Source organism: Cyprinodon tularosa, unplaced genomic scaffold (genome assembly GCF_016077235.1).
Source record: "Cyprinodon tularosa strain WSP-4 unplaced genomic scaffold, ASM1607723v1 ctg66, whole genome shotgun sequence".
Lineage (NCBI taxonomy): Eukaryota > Metazoa > Chordata > Actinopteri > Cyprinodontiformes > Cyprinodontidae > Cyprinodon > Cyprinodon tularosa.
The window spans coordinates 5,626,599-5,646,579 of NW_024039407.1; the positions used below are offsets into that span (position 1 = coordinate 5,626,599).

At 40.1% G+C, this 19,981-nt stretch overlaps 1 protein-coding gene across 1 annotated transcript in view; it reads left to right on the forward strand.

Moving 5' to 3' along the window:
* The window catches only part of c1qtnf12 (C1q and TNF related 12), a 63,404-nt gene extending 52,628 nt beyond the window's left edge, over positions 1-10,776 (forward strand). The window contains exons 6-8 of the mRNA XM_038309412.1: positions 3,415-3,508; positions 9,278-9,356; positions 9,451-10,776. Coding sequence (XP_038165340.1) covers positions 3,415-3,508; positions 9,278-9,356; positions 9,451-9,549 — 272 coding nt within the window. The 3' untranslated portion in view covers positions 9,550-10,776. The remainder of the gene's footprint in view (positions 1-3,414; positions 3,509-9,277; positions 9,357-9,450) is intronic.
* Positions 10,777-19,981: the final 9,205 nt, after the last annotated feature.

Consider the following 19,981-nt stretch of genomic DNA (forward strand, 5'->3'; position numbering starts at 1 on the left):
GCGGTGGCCGACCGACCAGGCCCAGAGGCTGCTGATGAAGGGATTTCTACTGTCGGTGTACCGCTGGTATGTGGGGGTCTGAGCGCCTCCGACAGAAATAGTATAGGCAGGATAATAATCTGGATGAACTGACTGCAATTATTAAGTTTTCAGGTGGACTTTCTCACTTAAAAACATATTAAAACTACTTTATTCCCACTGATCACAGCAAATATAGCTGCAAGATTTAGATTATTTAGATGAAAAAACACCTGCCAGCCACCGCGGTATACGCGGAGGAGACCCGGCCCAGAGGCTGCTGTTGAATTAAGTTTTCAGGTAGAAAAATAGAGCGGGAGCAAAACTGAGTATGATTGTGCTTTATTCATGTATCTATTACAAAGTATTAATCAAACCCATCAAAGTCATCATCCTCTGTTTCTGAATAAAACAGCTGCGCTAAATCAGACATGCCAATTTCCCCTTCTTCGCTGTCAGAGTCACTTTCCGTGCAGCGCGGCTCCTCAGAAATAATGCCGGCTTTTGCGAAAGCTTGAACAACAGAGCCAGCAGACACGTTAGTCCAAGCATCTACAATCCATCCGCAAACGGTGGCGTAACTTGCCCGGCGCTGCCTTCCACTTATCCTGAAACTGTGGTCTCTGTCGGTCATCCATCGCTCCCAAGCCGCTCGCAGCCTTACTTTGAACGGCCGCTTCACACCGATGTCGAGCGGTTGAAGTTTCTTTGTAAGACCCCCCGGGATAACGGCGAGCACAGCGTTCATTTGATTCACCTTTTTTTTCACATCGGCTGTGAGATGGGCACGCAGCGATGGTGATCCGTGGAAAAAACCACCTGGTCTCCTCACATACACCTGCCTCAGCCACGCTTTCATCATCTCCTCATCCATCCAGCCTTTTCCATTTGCGTTAATATCATGTCATCAGAGCGCTGTGTCTGTCTCGCTGTCAGCTCCCAGATCAGCTTCTCTGATTGGTTGATGCGGCGCGTCCAGCAGCAAAACTTCAATTTTTCCATCTCGAGCAGCAGCAGCGCGTTGGCGGTGCGTCAGATGCTTAAACGCTCCCGACGTGCTGCACCTGCTGCTCAAAACGCGCTGCGGGACCTTTTGCTGCACCTATACGCGCGTCAACTATTGACTTTGCATGTAAACTCGCTGCTTCTGCTGCTCCTGCTGGGTCCGGTTCACACCGATGTCGAGCGGTTGAACAGCGAGCACAGCGTTAATTTGTTTCCCCATGTTTTTCACATCAGCTGTGAGATGGGCACGCATGGAGTTACATATTAACAGCGATGGTGATGAGTGGAAAAAAAACACCTGGTCTCCTTACATTCAGCCACTCTTTCATCATCTCCTCAATGAGGTGGTCTCAAAAGTCGCAGTTACAACACACATAGGGCGCACCGCACCAAAGGGAGCACCGCACATTTTGAGGGAAAAAAAAGACGTTTAAGTGCGCCTTATAGTCGTGAAAATACGGTAATAATTTTGATTACTCGTTACTAAAAAAAGGTAACGCCGTTAGTAACGCCGTTACTCCTATCACTGCCTGTGAGGTAGTATCATTAGAAATTAGGTCAAATCATCCCTGACATAGGTAACCTGTTGGATTTGCTTAAGAGGAAGCCTAGGATGTGACCCATGGATCTGGATGATCTAAAGACCAAAGAAAATCATCAGAGATCTTATACCCCATTTACACTACCCTGAGATAACTGTTGAGTGTAACTGGAATGCAACTGAACTGGACCTTGCCAGACACAATCAAACTGCGCTAAATATAGTTCCAGTTCAACATTAGGGCTCAGCACAGTTAATCTGTGGCTCGGTTCTCTGCTGACAAAGACAGATGAGCAGATTGTGTAATTTCCTATTTCACTCAGCTGACTCCTTCCGCAGGTTTTCCGGCGTTTCTGGCTTTGCAATTCACAGATCTCTGCAACTGTTCCCATCACGAACTTCTTCTCAGTCTATTTACAATAAATGGTATCAAAAGAGCGTGATGCGACCTGGGATGATGCAGAGACTGAGGTTTTCATTGAGATTTGGAAAGAGGATACTATCCAGGCACATTAGTTCATGAATGTTAAGGGCGCCACCATTTTTGTTTGCATAATTCCCTCTTTGAGAGCTGTAGTATCAGACCGCTGATAGGAGGCGAGGAACCGTGCTAGCGTAATGTGTAAATGAACGTAAAAGCCAAGCTCGGGATGGTTAACTGATCCAAGCTCGGTCCGAACTCGGCATGGATCGGTTTCATAGGGTTTGTGAAAACATTAGCCTCTTCATAATCCAACAATGAACTCATAAAAATATTTCACCCAAATTTCAAGAATTCTGTAATTCTATGACAACCAATTCCCATTCATTTGGTCTTAGTTGATTTTAACACAAACCTATTTAAAAAAAAAAACCTTACATAATTATTTAAAGTACATAACTGTCAAACTTTATGTATTTAGAATCAATAAACTATACTATGATCATATTTATTTCAAACACAAAGTTTATTCTTTTAGTGAATAATAAACAGGTTATCTTAATTCAATTCAAACATTAAACCTTATGTATTTAAAATATAAATGCTTGTTAGTATTAATACTGAGTAAGTATACTTTATTATTCTAAAGACATAAAACTGATTATTATTTATTTCAAATAAATAAACTTGATTATGCAAATGGGTTTGGATCATGTAAGAAAGTAAAAATCCTGCCTTTTTTTCCTTCATCCTGTTCACTTAACCAGGTGATTAGGTCCTCAGCTCATTATTCTGTGTTGTGGAGCTGGAAATGAAAATGGTTCGAACTGATTTCTGTACAGGACTTTTACTTTCTGGCCTCGAAATATCAACCTCTGAGTAGTTTGTTACGAGGAAAGAGAGATTTTTAGCGTGTGGTAGGATTTTTATGTACCTCATAGCTCTTTCTGTGCTGACGCCAGCCTTTGTATGTATGGAATTTGCTTGATAATCCATTCAAAGCTGCAGTTTTCAATGTTAATGGCAAACTCTTTTTTAACCACACTTTTATGTGACTTCTAATAAATATATATTGTTTGCATAGATCACTGAACAATCAGCTTATTTATCATTATCTTGTGTGCATCTGTCAGGACATAAGTTAAGTTTTATTAGAAAATTCATTTCAGATTCATATCAGCCATAATCATCCAAATTTAGAGAAAAAAAGGTTATTCGTATTTCACTGTGTGTAATTAATCTGCATGGGTTTTTTTTTTTTTTGCAGTTTTACATTACTTTTTAGATAAATACATTATAACCCTTTATATACCTTATTATTATTTAATTCGTTAAGGATCCAGATGTATAACACACCTGGAACAGTCGTGTCAATATGTGTGGATAAATATGTTGAACTGTTTGATGTTAACGTTTCGCTTCTTTGCAGATCACAATGAGGTGAAGAGGAGCAAAAGCCAGCTTAAAGCCAGAGACAACATCCGTGTGTTGATCTGCATTGAATCCCTCTGCCACAGATACACGTAAGTGTTTAAAAAAGCAGATAAACCCGATGATGATTTACCTCATGTCTAAAACTAAATCGAATGTGAATTGCCAGTGTATGGGTATAGTGTTTTCATTTGGTATGGTATGAAGGTAAGTAAAGCCGTAAATTCCATGAATAAAATGTAAGAAATCTGCAGAGAAACTGCACTTTGCATGCCTGACATTCCTATGTAGACAGTTTGTTTATTATTGCCTTGTAACTGTGAAATTTAAATGGTGTTTAATGCTGCCTAGACTTTCACTGGAATTTATGAGCTGTTAAAGGTGTTGTCTGTTACACTTTGTATGGGATCAGTGTGGTATTTCCTGTATAGAAGCAGCACACTTTTTTAAAGGAAATGTCCCCTCATTTAAAGAAGTTGTCCCTGTCGCCAAACTAATCTTTATAGACTCACCTTTGACACTATAGGCAGCCTGTTACATAAAACAGTCAGAGTAGAATGCCCTTATTTGGGATTTTGGAGTCAGATAATGAAGAACAAATTATGGTTGGTCTGCATGGAGCAAAAATAAGCAGTGCAAGTCTTTGTTCTTTCCCGTATTTCAAAATCGCTGTTTATACAAAGTTGTAGAAAAAGGTTGAAATGAACTACTCCCCGAAGTCTCCCTAGAGTTCTACCGACACTCTTCTAGTGTGGTACAATAAGGGAGAAGTATAAATAATACTATTATGATGGGTTGCTTAACCCAAAAGAATACTTAGCTTTTGCTTTTTGAGCCAAGACCCCAGTCTGTCTCCAACTCCCACACATGAAAATGAGGAAAATGTAATATGAGGTTCATTGGGATGGCAATTGGAGCAAAGACAAATGTAATTAATTCGTAATAAAAATGTTTCCACTTAACACAAGCCAGTTTTCCCACTGGCTGAGGATAGATTTTAGCTATCTATGCAACACAAAACTGAATCAGTTAAAGAGAAACTGTCAAAAAACAGGCCTGTTTGTTGTAGGAAGCTCTTGTCAATCTAATGTAGCTTTGATTTACTCGTTTTCTATTTTTGAAGCCACAGGATTTGAAAAAATCGACATATTATATAATGCTCCGCTTTTACATACAAGCACACAGGAAGGTCACGTAAAATATATATTTATGTTCAATTCCATGTAGTGGTAAGATAATTTTAAAATGTATTTTTAGTGAATATCAACAGACAGAAAAAAACAATTTCTTCATTGTATCATCGTCCTTAGGTTTTTAATATTTTGCTTCATTTATATGTCTGTTTTTTCTTTGTTGTTTATGATATATATATGTCATGATTTGGTAATGGTTAGTTGATCCAAAAGCAAAGGCAGGGAGGCAGAGGTGAATTTCTTGTGGATTTAATGATGAGGCGGGTAATCCAAAGACCAAATACAAAAACAAAGTCCAAACAAACAGGAATCAAAAATCCAAAAATGAAAACAAAGTCCAAACTAACAGGAAACCAGGAGTCCAAAAATGCAATAATCAAAACAAGAAAACAAGTCAAACGAACCAGAAACCGTGGAGACATCAGGGAAATCACAATCACAAGGAAGAAGGCTCAGAGAGATGGAGTTGGAGGAAGTTTGACGAGGACCCAGAAAAGAAGAACTGAACAGAGAGTGTATTTAAGGGAGACTGAAACAAAGAGAGAGCTAACGAACAGATTGGGAACAGGTGTGCATAGAGCAGAACAGAAAAGGAGCTAGGGAAAAAGGAGAACACAAGAGGGGAGCAGAGGGCTACAAATAAAAACCTAGAAAACTGAAAATAACCAGAAACACAACAACATAAAAATGTAAACCACTAGGACTATAAAACAAGGAGTAAAGCAAAACTGAACACTCAAAAGAAAACATAACAGAACCGACACTAAGACAGTAACTGAGAAAAAAAACCAAAGAGCAAAACAAAATAAGACTAAAACCATAAAAAAACTGGAAAACAAGGAGCAAAGCAAAACTAAACATCCAAAAGAAAAACATAACAGAACAAGAACTCTAACAATATATGGTGCAAATGCTGCATATTTGCACAATATCTATTAGTAATCTCAATCTTCCATATCAATGCGTTTTTTGCACCATGTTTTTTCCCTCAGACAGTTTACATTTGATCACTGCTGGACTTCATGGAATGGAAATGTTCATTTCCTGTCTGAAAAGCTGTAGTAAACAAAATTTCGTTTTGTATGCACTCTTTGCATCCAAAATAAAAATAAATGTCGTCTAAGTCTAAGTCACATTGTTCTGCTGCAATTTCCTAATTTATGGATCAGTTCTTTTTGCAAATTTTTGCATTTGGTGCATATTTTCCAATAATTTTATGTTTGATTTCTTCCTTGTGTTCATCCTCTGTCTCTCCTCCCTCAGCTCTCTCTTCCTTCATTGGTCTCAGCTGATACTTATTCTGATTGCTCAAATGTGCCTGGACTGACTTCTTTCACACGTCTTATCCATATAAGCTCCCTTTTTTCTTCTGAATGTGTTGGATTCTTCCATTTGCTTCATGTTTCCCTACTGCCTGCAATGGGGACTGGAGGCCTGATCCTCTTGCACAGAGACTGAATGGTCTTTAGAAAAGGGGGCCCAACTCCATTCTCAGTCCCTTAAGCCTTGCAAAGAGCTTTTTGTCCTTCTCAATTACTTTAGCCTGGATGACGAGCAAGTTCTATTTTGAGCACCCAGTCTCTGCTTCCACCAGGGAAGGCATGAAGCAAAGGTTGACTAGATACTCAATGGAGTCATTCCACAGTATGACAATGTTCTCAATCAGGATGAGCAGCTCCCCCACCCCTGACTGTTAACATTGTTTCCTGCTTCCCCCTCTTGAGACCTCAGAGTTTGCAGGAATCACTTTGAGGTAATTGATAGTCCTTCTACTTGGCCTCACTAAACTGCTTCCAGGCATTTGTCCTTACAGCACCTCTTAGCTGACACAGGAACCCAACAGACTAACTAAGCCTATCGGGAGTCCTTCTGTAGCTTGACAGCAGCCTTAATGCCAGTGTCCACCATGGGATTTGGGGATTTCAGGCACAAAAGTTACAAGTGACTGCTAAACAAAAAACGGTCCACTTAGACACCATGTCCCGAGCCTCTTAAGAAAAACACCCCCAGATGGGGAAGTTTATTACTTCCCTGACCAAGGACCCTGCCTGACATTCACAACAGACTTGATTTGGACTGCTGAGTCTGTCCATCTTCCTCCTCTTCCAGTTTATCCAGCTCACCACCACTTTGAGATTTGTGGATGGCTATCTCTTCAGCCCCTCTCTTTACCTCTTTATCTGAGTGTCCAAGACACATGGCCAAAAGTCAGAAGATACTGCTTGTAAGTGGAACATTTGATTTCAACCTTGAGTGTCCGCATGCAAAGTGTAATGATGCTTGTATCTTATGCTTGAACATGGTGTTCATTATGGTCAATCCATGACCTGAACTTAAGTCCAATAATGAAAGACCATTCCTACTGATTACACTCCTCAGGCATCACTGTCACTTCTAACAGTTGCATTGAATTCTCCAACTAGGACAGGCATCCCCAAACTCGGTCCTCAAGGCCCCCTGTCCTGCAGGTTTTAGAGGTTTCCTTGCTCCAGCACAGCTGATTTTAATTGAAAGCTGATTAACAGGCTTTTGGTCTACTGCAATCATTATAACCAGCTGTGCTGAAGCAGAGAAACCTCTAAACCCTGCAGGACAGGGGGCCTTGAGGACCGAGTTTGGGGATGCCCGGACTAGGAGATATGCCCCCCTTGGCCCATAGGCCAAGACAACAGTCAGACCCCCCTCCCCAATCAAGCCAAATGTTAGATCCATCAGGGTGAAACCAGACACAAGACAGCTAATCTAGGTGGAGACAAGCCACTGGGGTTTTCGCTTTATGTCACTTCTTTGGGCTTTGCCCAGGCAGGTCCCTCAAGGAGTAACAACACCACCAGGTGCTTGCCTAAAAATCTGAAACAAAGATCTGGCGCCAGGATGAGGTCCGGATTCCACCTTGCCAGGCAATATCAATAGCATCGGATTCTTGGTCTTTGTGTGGACTTGTGATCCGCACTGTCTGGCTCATCATCCCAAGCCTGTCTATCTTGGGAAACCTGAGAACATTGTCTCTGCGATAATCTGAGCACTGAGACCCCTTCACCACATTAAGTTGGTGGTTCAAAGAGCAGCTCATTTGCTTTTAGGGTATTTTAACCATCATCAACTCACCATATAATTCTTGAGTATTTAGGTTCTACAAGCAGCCATCAGATCATGTCAGATTGGGTGAGGGGCAAACTGGTACAGAAAACTGACCCATGCACATGTACAAGTTGCTCACATCCTGTTGGTGTGCTGCAGATGTGCGTCAATGTAAAACATATTGTTGAAGTTTTCTCCCTACCAGTGAATGTGCCATAGCTGTTTATCTACCATCATTGGTAGCCCTGCTGCAAGCCTGTACATTCATGGCAGTCTCTGCTGTGGGTGAGGAGGTTTGGTAGGGATGTGGTAAAGCGGGAACAAGGGGATGGCCCTGTAAAAGGTGCTCATTCACAATTTCATGGGGAACATTGAATAAGAATGACACCTCGTCAAGGTTTGGTTGTGGTTTGGAGGACCCAAATGCAGAGGCAGAGAGACTGAGGAGATTTCTAGGAGTTTTAATGGGGCAAAAACAGTAAACAAAGGCAGGAATAAAAAAATCCAACCAATAATGAAAAGCAAACCAGAACTATGGAGATATCTGGGGAAACCAAACACGAGGAGCCAGGGAAAGACGTGGTAGGTAGACAACAGCATGGGAGGACAGCAAAGACAAGGAACCAACAAAGAGTGAGAGCAGAGGGAGAGCATATGTAGCTGACAGAGATAAAGGCAGGGCTAACGAGCTGACAAGGAGCAGGTGTGAGAGGAGACAACGAGGGAGCCAAGGGGAAAGGAACACACACACACAAGAGGGCAACAGAGGACAACAGAAAAACATGAGAAGTAACATAAATCTAGAAATTACAACAAAAAAGGAATTAAACCAATAAAACTATGAAACATGGAGCAAAGTAAAGCACAATAGAAACAAGACCATGACACACCTATTTTATACATTTTATCTGTTACCTCTCCTGAAGTCCCTACATTGGCTTCCTGTTGCCTCCAGGATAAAGTTTAAAATCCTGGTCCTTACTTTCAGGGCCCTTCATGGACACGCGCCGGGCTACATGACAGGTCTGATCCAGCCGTATACTTCGGTCCGTAGCCTAAGGTCTTCAGGTCAAAACCTGCTTATGGTTCCTCGGACCCGTTTTAAAACCCGAGGAGACTGGTCCTTTAAAGCGGTGGCACCCCGTCTCTGGAATGAACTTCCCCTGTCCCTGCGCTCTATGGACTATCTTTAAAAATCTTTATTCAATTACTTATTTTAGCTTTTACTGCATTTTATCTGTTTTTACTTGTGTTATTTATATGTTATCATGTGAAGCACTTTGTGACATTGTCTGTGAAAAGTGCTATATAAATAAAGTTTACTTACTTACTTAGTTCCAGATTTGCAGCCTCATAAAGCACAATAAGGCTACTGTCTGCCAGTACATTGTTATTTATGGTAGGCTAGACCCTCCCACAGGTTGAAGAATAGCGGCTGATTTAATTTGTGATTTTTCAGGCTTTTTTTTTTTATGATTTTGGTGCGGCAAGTTAATAGGTTAAGATGTCATTTTTTTTGTTGAATATACTTTAACTGACCATGGAAACTGATATATTTAAGCGACTTTTGTCATATTTTCTTTACAGTTCTCTTGAAATGATTGTCGGATTAGAAAGCAACAGCAAAATATTCACCGTCAATGTTCAGGGACTGCTTGAGCTACAGGTGAGAGAAAATCCAACAATACCAGGATAAAATGGTCAATTTATTTTTCATTAACAGTCGACCTTGACGATACTCTATGTGTGTTTCTCTGCAGGTTGGCGAATACACTTCCATATATGTGGATAATGCAGCAGGTGCTTCTATTACAATACAAAGTGGCTCCGATTTCATGGGTATACTGCTTGGTGAATAGCCTACCTCTGAAGAAGAGCCTCCTCCACACCATCCACTGGTGTCACATGGTTCTTTGTATCTTTGAATGAATTGCATCTCAAAACCATGACACAAGACAGAAACCACATGGGATTTTTGAAGGAAAGATGAACGGCTAAAATATTGACAATACTGCCCCTCAAATGGTGAGAGGACACTTTGAAGAACTTCAAGGCTGTTTGTTTTTCACAATGCACTGCCACTTCATGGGAAACTTGGATGCATGCTGCCTCACGTATAAAATAACCTGAACATTACAAGGAGATTATGTTTGCATCAGTATATTATATGGCTTTTTAAGACGTGTGCAGTAAACCAAACATTATTCTTGTTCACTGTAAACCTTGGAAAAGCTAAAGAAAATTCTATTTCACAGTCATCCTTATAATATATATTGGTATGTATTGGTTTTTTCTACAGTGTTTGTCATTTACACAACTTTGAGATGGTATTTTTGAATTTTAAAATCACAAATATATGTATAAATATATGTATATTATATGGTGCATAGACTGTGAGTACACTGGATGTTTGATGCTAAATAGGCCTCATTAGTTGGCAACATACAGTCATCGGAAAAACTAAGTAAATCCTTGGATTCAATAGGTTGAATCTCCCCCACCACCAATTCCTGTAATTCCAACACTTTTATTAGTAATAAGTGTCAGTTTTCTTCTATACGGCAGAGGAATACCTTTGGTCTTTTCTCTTTACAACATTACTGAAGTTCATTGAGTTTTATTGGCAAGCGTATCTATCGAGCTGCACCATAGGATTTCAATCAAGCAGGGGTCAGCAATCGGGTGGGCCATTTCTTTCTATGCCTTTTTTTAGTTGAATTGCTGCTGTGTTTACATAATTTGCATCTTGATGGGTTAGGCAAATTCTCTCCGTGTATTTATGCAACAAGCCCAAACCAACACACCTCCAATACTGTGCTTTAACATTTTGTTTGTACAGATACATTGTGTTTGGTTTGGCCAAACATAGGCTGTTCCAGGGCACGATAACTTAAAATCTTTCAAAAACTAGCATTTTATTGCTAGAGAGATTAGAAATTCATCAGTCTTTCTAACTTGTAAACAATATTTTTTTTTTATAAAATGTTGATGTTGGACCTAAAAACAGCTTTATCCATTCAGACCGCTTTAATTAGCATTTCCATAACTAGTGGTGGGTAGTAACTAGTCACATTTACTGGAGTAACCTTTTGTTTTTGCTTTTTGGAGATCACCAGGTTGGTGCTTATGCTAGGTTGAAGTATGAAGCAAACAATATTTCTTCCAGAATTTAACCTTTGTGGGAAAAAAAAAAGACTCTTGAAAACAAATTAGCAAAAATAAAATAGAAACAGTACTTTAACTGTCAGATTTATGTTTTGTTTGAGCATGATTGGCATTAATAAATAAACGAGCTGTGGGTTTAAATTGAAAGGTTTTTTTCTGTCAGGGCAAGCCAGCTAACCTGACTCCGCCAGATGGATTTACTCCGCATATCCATCTGGAAACCTTTTTTTGGGAAGGGGCGAAAATACTGGTTAGCTGATTGGCCTATGTTGGTGATAGACGGGCCAAATAAACCAATCAGATCAACGAAGCATATGACGTACTAAGAGCGACGACAAAGAGGAGCCAATTGATAGATCAAACTCTTGCCGAAACCAGTCGGGAGAAGAGCAAAAACATCTTTTCCTCTGAGAAAAGCCTCCAGAGCAGTGTTTTGCTCTTCTTTCAGTGAAGAAATACTCTGTAATTCCGATAAAACTTGGTCTTACGAGGCTACAAGCCAGCTACTCAAAGATGAAAATATATTGACTATGACCATAAATCCTGTGACATTAGGGTTAGTAGATAGCAGATTAATGAAGCGAATCCATGATTGCATCAACTGGAGTTACTTAATGATGGGTCATAGAATATAATGTAACACATGTAACAGAGCCATTTTCTTGTTCTCTTCCCACTTAGCTGATACTTATCAAGCTATACTTGTATCAGTCATGACTTTATATTTATATCAATCTTTCTGTCATGCATTATCCCTGCCTTGGTCATGAGGGGTGCTGGTGCCTATCTCCAGCTGTCAATGGGCAAGATGGAGACAAACAGGACAAACAACCATTCATCCACACACTCACACCTAAGGAGAATTTAGAGAAGCCAATCAACCTAACAGCCATGTTGGACTGTGGGAGGAAGCCGGAGTACCTGGCCCAAGCATGCACTGGGAGAACATGCAGAAAGACCTCAGGCAGGGGATAGAACCTGGAACCTTGAAAAGACTCTCATAAAAACAAGAAAACAAATATAGAAGGAATTTGGTATGTAGTGATTAAATGTAGGTAGAGAAGAAGGTTTCACTCAAGTAAGAGTAGCATTACTTGAATATATATTTTTACTCAGGTAAGTAGAAGGTACTCCTTCGACAAACTAGTATAGTAAGAATATAAAAGTAAAACTACTACTCAAGCACTTAGAAATAACTGGCTTGTGTTTTATGATTTAATGTTCAACATTCTGTAATCAGACAAAGAGTTTGGGGGGAAATCTGGTATTTTAAAATATGAATTTAGATAAAAATGAATACAAATCGATGACATGATTACAACCATTCCTAAAAGTACATTTTGTTACTGAGTTCATGTGACTTGTTACTAGTTGCTGAGTAAATGCAAATAGTTATTACCTACCTCTTACGCACTTAAATAAAAGCCCCAGATTATGTAATTCCATATTGTGCAGTTTGTGCTGATGCAGTGATTGGCTTCACTGAGTTCCTGAGTCTCTTTGTATTTGCTCTAATGTTCCTGATTGGTTTTCCTGATAGAAGTGGGATAAGCAGTGCATTCGCCAAGTTGGGATCCGTAGCAATAGTGGCTCCTCTTTAACTTGTACTGCATGAACAAAGTCCTGTGGAGGACAACAAACCCTTGTCGTTTTCACCAATCATGCCAAGTCGTTTCTTGTGCCCTGCAGCTGAGACACAGGATGCAACTGTGTCTCAGCTGAACTTTCAGCACTATAAAAAGTTTGTGAGCAGCTGATTAGTAAGGCCGATTTATTTCAGCTTTCAGTTTTTGGACCTTTGTTACCGGGTGGGAGGTGATGCAGCGCTTAGCGTGCTACCAATAGCATGCACTTTAAATTACTCTTTTGCTTTAGGCTCCATTTTAGATTAAGACTTGCTTTAAAACCCCTTTCTTTATCTGCTAGCTAGTAATGGCATTGTTGAGGATACAGAATGCCTCTAAGGCTAGCCAATGAGACAGACGGTGATATGGATTGGTAGGTGGGAGTTTGCGATATTCTGAAAAAATCCCCCAGTAAAGTTTCAACGTTTTTTTTTTTAATAGTTCCCATTCCAAAATATGTATGTATATGTATGGGTAATTTTTGCCCTCTGCATATTCTGTTGATGTACAATTCAGATAACATCGACTTTTTACTTTGATTCAATGTCAATTAATGCAAAATAAAAGCTGGCATATACTATCGTTTTGAAGAGCAATCGATTGATCTTTCAACAAAATTTGATTCCGAGAAGCTGTGGTTACTGATCATGGTTTATGTTCTGTTAGCAACAAATGTGTTGCTAACTATTTACAATAAAAAGCAGCAAGAACTTGCCAGCAAATACCTGTATCCTATTTATTGTTGATATGGACTCTAATGAGAATATCAATTACATCAACATTTTATATTTTCTTATTTGCTTGGATCTCAGTTATTACCTTTTCATATATGTACTATCTTAATACACTACAATTACAAATAAAGCTGCTCTCGTTCTTCTACAATTCTTCTATTTTTTCACACAACTTTTTTGTCATCTATTAAAGTATTGGTGAAATTAAACAAAGTTGTACGCCAGTAACACACTTGTGCCAACAAAATGGAAAGGGTACCCGAGTGTATGGATTTAATTTAGACAATTTTTTCTGAAAGTAATCAAATCCCCTCTAAAAAACGGTTTACAAGCTTCAGGAACTCAATAAAATTACTCTACTGTTGAGTCAGCAAAACCATGAGGAGCCTCCATTTTAAGTCTGTCTTACAAGGAAAAAAGAAGAAAATAGCTGCAGTAGATCCCTCTGTCCCTTAAACTAGTCAACTTTTCCATCATTCAAATTTAAATGTAAGCTAATTTTTTATTTATTTATATAATAAGGATGTGTTTATTGTTTAAAGGTGGGTGAAAAAAAACTATTTTGGGCAGTTTTTAAAATAAAGCTGAAACTTAAAACCCCTCGTCCGCTATAGCTTTCAAAAAGACATCAGAGGACGTTATGTCAAAATAGGTAGAAGTTTCGAAATGCAATTAATTTCTTTAAAATTTAGATAAAACCTTCTTCCATAAGACAAAAAGAAAGACCCATGTTTCAATGGCAACCAAGTTTTATTGCATGAGTTGTGGTTTTTAGGGTGATGCACAGTGTTTTGAACCAACTGAGTGTTTTGGAATCGTCCACAACTCTTCTCATCGTCTTTCACTTCATCCGGGTCGCAGGCGCAGCAGTCTAAGCAGAGATTCACAGACTGTCCTCTCCAAAGACACCTCCTCCAGCTCTGCTGGGGTAAGCCCTAGGTGCTTCCTGGCCAGCAAAGAGACATAGCCCCTTCAACGTGTCCTGGGTTCTCCCCTGGGCCTCCTCCCAGTGGGGCGTGCCTGGAACACCTGCCATGGGAGGCATTCATGGGTCATCCGAAGAAGATGTCCGAGTCACCTCAGCTAACTTCTCTGGATGTGGCGGAGAATCAGTTCTACTCCGAGCCTCTCCAAAAGGATTGAGCTCCTCATCTCTAAGGGAGTACCCAGCCACCCTGTAGAGGACGCTCATTTCAGCCGCTTGTATCTGGGATCTCGTTAATTCAGTCATGATCCAGATTTCTTGACCATAGGGGAGGTTAGGAAAATAAAACGACTAGTAAATTGAGAAATTTCCCTTTTCTTTCAGCTCTCTCTTTACCATGACAATGCATCTCCTTCTGCATTTTCCCGTCACTCATTAACAGGACCCCAAGATCCTCCAATTGAGGCAGGAGGAATTCTCATCAACAGGGTTCTGAAAAAAAAGTGCCATGTTTAATTTTGTTTTCTTGATTAAATCCTCCTCAATCTAAAGTTTTAAGCAACCACAAACCAGTGTTGTAGTACTCGAGATCGGTCTTGGTCTCGAGACCATTTTTTGATGGTCTCGGTCTCGTCTCGGACTTGACCGCGTTTGGTCTTGGGTGCTGAGGACTCTGCATTTTATTTCAAGACCGGTCAAGACCACAACTGTGGAAATAACGCTAATCATCAGAATATTATCAGTTTCTTTAAGATCCTTGTTTTTATTGGATGCCTGAATTCAAATCCAATAATAACCTGTCTCATTGGTAAATGCATGTACTTTTTTTTTTATTTTATTTTTTTTTTATTTTTTTACTGCTGTCACCTGCAGCACTTCGATTGAAAGTCACAAGTGGTTGTCTGAGAACGGGATAAGATGTCGGCCAAATCATTGGTGATAAAATTCGGCTATTTAAATCACAAAGAATATATTTGTAAAGCAATATTGAGAAAAAAGCATACAGCGCAATGTAAATTCTGCAGTGCTTCACTATAGAGTCCTGCACGGGTCGAGTTTGCCAACCCGCACCCGCCAGAACCAGTTAGGATGACTACCGAACCTGACCCGTCACCCGCAGATATCTTCAATTCAAATCCGAACCCGACCCGACCCGTTGATATTTAACCCGCAACCCGACCCGTTAACACACCAAGTAATAGGCTATAGTACGCTGCGCTGCAGAGCAGCGCCATTAACACTGCAGCAGACGTGACTGTGGCCTTTTTGGAGGGAAGCCCACACTGCCGGCAGGGCTTTAAGCTACAACAAGGGTGACCCCAGTGCCTGATTAATATAACATTTCTGATGTCCATAACAACACACATGCATAAAAAAAAAAATCACCAACTACCCGCCGCACTAAAAAAATATCCACCCGACCTCGCGTACCCGTTTATTTTATTTATGTATTTTTCACCCGCAAAAGAGCATTTTAGCAGGTCACCCGTCGGGGACCCGCGGGTACCCGACCCATTGCAGGACTGTACTTCACTATCAGAGACGGTAGGGACTACGTCCAACCTTAAACTTAAAAGATGTTTTTGTTTATTCCAGTTCTGTGTGTTAATTATCTAGGTGTTTTTATGTGAATGTGGGTCTTTTAGATCAATTTTAGTGATTTTGATCATGTTTCACATTTTATTGTCACATACTGGCGCTGGTCTTGGTCTTGACTCGGTCTCAACTTCCCTCGGTCTTGGTCTTGACTTGGTCTTGGACCCTAAAAGTCTTGGTCTTGTCTTGGTCTCGGGTTAGGTGATCTTGACCACAACACTGCCATAAACAATCTAAGTGTTTTCCAAAAATAAAAAAGAGACGAATGACAATCTTTACCCCAATTCTCGACCACCAATGAAGAAGTGTAGCTTCTGAAATGCTTAAAGTGCAGATGAGAGTAGACCAGGTAAAGTTTAAGGTTCGTGGAATCAGATCCTTTGCAGCAAAATCAAATGTTTTATATTTCCAGTGCTGATGTGACATGTTGTGTGGAACTTGTGGCATGGAATGCAGGTTTTCCTGCAACTGAAGAGCTGCTGGTTCAAATCCCTGCTCAGTCATTGTGTCTTGACCAAGGACACCTGACTCTCATTGGTGAAATGTTTATGGTGTTCAGAGGCCCTAGTAGTTGAAGAGAACAGGCGTTTCAACGTGTATTCTTTTACTTTCTTTCTTAGAACAGCGGTACAAAAAAAACTGCAGTACACAGTAGACACAGTAGATGGCAGCATAACAGCCTTTCCATTCATAACCATTGAACAAATTACTGCTTCTTATTTTAACACTCCCACTTAATTTTTACAATGGTATTAAGACACAACATAGTGCTGAAATAACTTTTAACTCAACTTGCGAGACTAACTTATTATTCCTTTTCTGTTTATATTTAACTCTTTTTGTCTTGCCATACTCAACAAAAAATATTGTTTACTTTATAATAAAAAAAAACAAAGCAAGACATTCTATCACAGATTTAAATTGGAAAAAGTCCAATCTTTCTTCTAAAAAACTCAAACTTCTGTCTTGCAAGAGGTTTTGTCAAGATATCTGCCTTCATATCGTCGGTTGGACAATATTCTAACTTGACTTCACCATTCTGCACACATTCACGAATGTAATGGTAACGAATGTCTATGTGCTTGGTTCTTGAATGGTCCACCGGATTCTTTGCTATTGCAATGGCTCCTTGGTTGTCCTCCAGAATCACTGTAGGCTTTGTGATCATTCCAAGATCATTCAGTAATCTTCTCAGCCAGGTACCTTCTTGAGCTGCTTGACTGAGAGCAACATACTCAGCTTCTGCTGTTGAAAGTGCAACCGTTGCTTGTTTTTTGCTTAGCCAGCTCACTGCTCCTCCACTGAGTAGAAATATGTTGCCTGTTGTTGAACGGCGGTCATCCTGATCTCCAGCCCAGTCAGCATCAGAGAAACCAGTCAAATCTTTGTTCCCTGAACGGTCATATTTCAGAGCAAGGTTAACAGTTCCCTTTAGGTATCGAAGAATCCTCTTCACAGCAGTCAGATGTGCAGTATTTGGATTTGCATTGAACTTTGACACTGCACTCACTGCTTGTGCTATGTCTGGTCTTGTTGTCATTGCTGCATACAGTAGACTTCCAACCATAGACTGATATGTGCTTGGATTGACAGGATTACTGACAGAATCATCCTTTTTCAGTTTTACACTGATGTCAGCAGGGGTTGCAACAGGATTTGCTTTATCCATCCCATATTTCTGAAGAATGTTTTCAATGTACTGTTTCTGGTGAAGAAAGATGCAGTTGTTTGCTTTGTCTTGAATAACTGAGATGCCGAGTATGTAGGACAGTTCACCCAAGTCCTTCATTTTGTAGCGCTCTTGGAGAGTCAGTTTTAACACATCCATGCTTTCAGTTGACTCTGTAATCAGCATCAGATCATCTACATAAACTGCAATTATCTCCAGCTCTTGTGATGACCTCACAAACACACATGGATCTGAGGTGCTCTGCTTAAATCCAAGATCCATCATGAATTTTGTGAACTCTTTATTCCAACAACGAGGAGACTGTTTTAATCCGTAGATTGATTTTTTTAGTTTGCATACAAGATGCTCCTGACCTGGTTTGATGTATCCCTCAGGTTGTTTCATGTATATTTCTTCCTCCAGGTGTCCATTTAAGAATGCAGTGACAACATCCATTTGATGTACATGTAAGTTATTCTGGATGGCAAAGGACAATAACGTACGAATTGAGCTAAAACGTACAACAGGCGAAAAAGTTTCATAGTAGTCAGCACCATAGAGCTGTGAGTAACCTTTGGCAACAAGTCTGCACTTGTATCGCTCCACTTCTCCATCACTTTGATGCTTGACTTTGAACACCCATCTTGACCCAATGACCTCTTTGTCCTTTGGTAGTTCCACCAGATCCCATGTTTCATTTTCTTCCAGTGACTGGTATTCCAAATCAGCCGCTTCTTGCCATTCTTTTGCATTTGGACCCTCTAATGCTTCTTTCAGTGTGATTGGTTCTGTGACAGAACACACATTAGCACAATGATCAACAGTCACCATATCTGCGAACTCGTCATATCCATATCTCTTTGGAGCCTTTCTGATTCTGCTTTCTCTTTTAATAGTTTCATCAACAGTGACGTCATCATCAGTTGTTTCCTTTTCTTCTGTTACGGTAATCACCTCTTTCTCTGGACAGGAAACTTCCTCCTTCTGTTTCCAGTCAAAGTCCGACTCATTAAAGATGACATCCTTTCGAATCAGAATTCTTCTTTTTTCTTCATCAAACAGACAATATCCTTTTGCATTGTTTGCATATCCCACAAACCTGAGCTTTACAGCTTTCTTGTCAAGTTTTCGTCTTTCAGTGTCTGGAACATGTGCATAAGCAACACAACCAAACACTTTCACATGACTCATGTCAGGTTTTTTACCAGACCATCGTTGGTAGGGTGTCTCTTGCTTCAGAACAGATGTTGGCAATCTGTTTTGTATGTAGGCTGCTGTTGCTACTGCTTCAGCCCAGTACATCTTTGGTAGCTTAGCATGTGACAACATACTTCTAGCTGCTTCAACCAATGTCCTGTTTTTTCTTTCTGCAACTCCATTTTGCTGAGGTGTATGAGGTACAGACATCTCATGGTGGATACCTTGAGCCTTCAAATATTCTTGAAATTCACTTGAAATGTACTCCCCACCATTATCTGATCTCAGTCTTGCAACTTTGTGTCCACACTCATTGGAGAATGTTCTCTCAAATTCCTTGAATTTGCTTAAGACTTCACTTTTTTTCTTCATGAAGTAAACCTTACAACAGCGAGAAAAATCATCAATGAATGTTACAAAGTATTTTGACCCACCGATGGATTCAGTCTGCATGGGTCCACAGACATCACTATGGATCAGTTGCAGCTTACGTTTGGAACGAATTTTTCCCACTGCCTTACATGGCTGTCTTGTGAGCTTTCCTTCCACACAGGCTTCACAGAAAGGAAGTTCTTTGTCTGCAGAGAATTTCACTCCATTCACCAGATCTTCTAGTTTCTTTAGTTTGGTAGTGTGACCTAATCGCTGATGCCACAGATTAGCTGTTACTGATGCAGTTGATGCACTATGATAGACCTGCGAAGATCCTTTAATATCCAACTGATACAATCCATCAGATCTTTGTGTTCCCATTCCTTGAAGAGTTCCATCCTTGCCACGTATGTAGCACCGAGATTTTTTGAAGTGCACTGTATTTCCTTTTCTTGTAGCAGCTCCCACTGAAAAGAGATTTCCTGACAACTTTGGAACGAACAACACATCAAACATTGTGGCAGGTTTAGCATCACTTATTTTGAAGGTCATGTTCAATTTAACAATGCCAAATCCTTGAGCTTCCACCACCCTGCCATCACCCAGTTTTACAGACTGTGTTTTTGAAAACTGCTGATAGTTTTGAAGAATTTCTTTGTTACAGGTCATGTGTTTTGATGCTCCAGAATCAATCAACCACACATCTTGTCCTGGTCCTTCAGTTAGATTTGCATTTTCTGCAACAAAAGCACTATCAGAGGGATCTTCTTCATTTTCACAAACTGCATTTTTGGCTTTGTGATTTTTGATTCGTTTTTTCCAGCTTGGACAGTTACGCTTTATGTGTCCTTCTTTGCCACACTTGTAACATCTCCATGAACTCTGTCTTTCAGCTCCCACTACTTTTGAATGGTCCTGCATTTCTCTGTGAATTTGTGTTGACATGGCTGATGCACCACCTGATGTAGCAGCTCTGTAGTCATCATTAACATTGACTCTTTTTTGCTC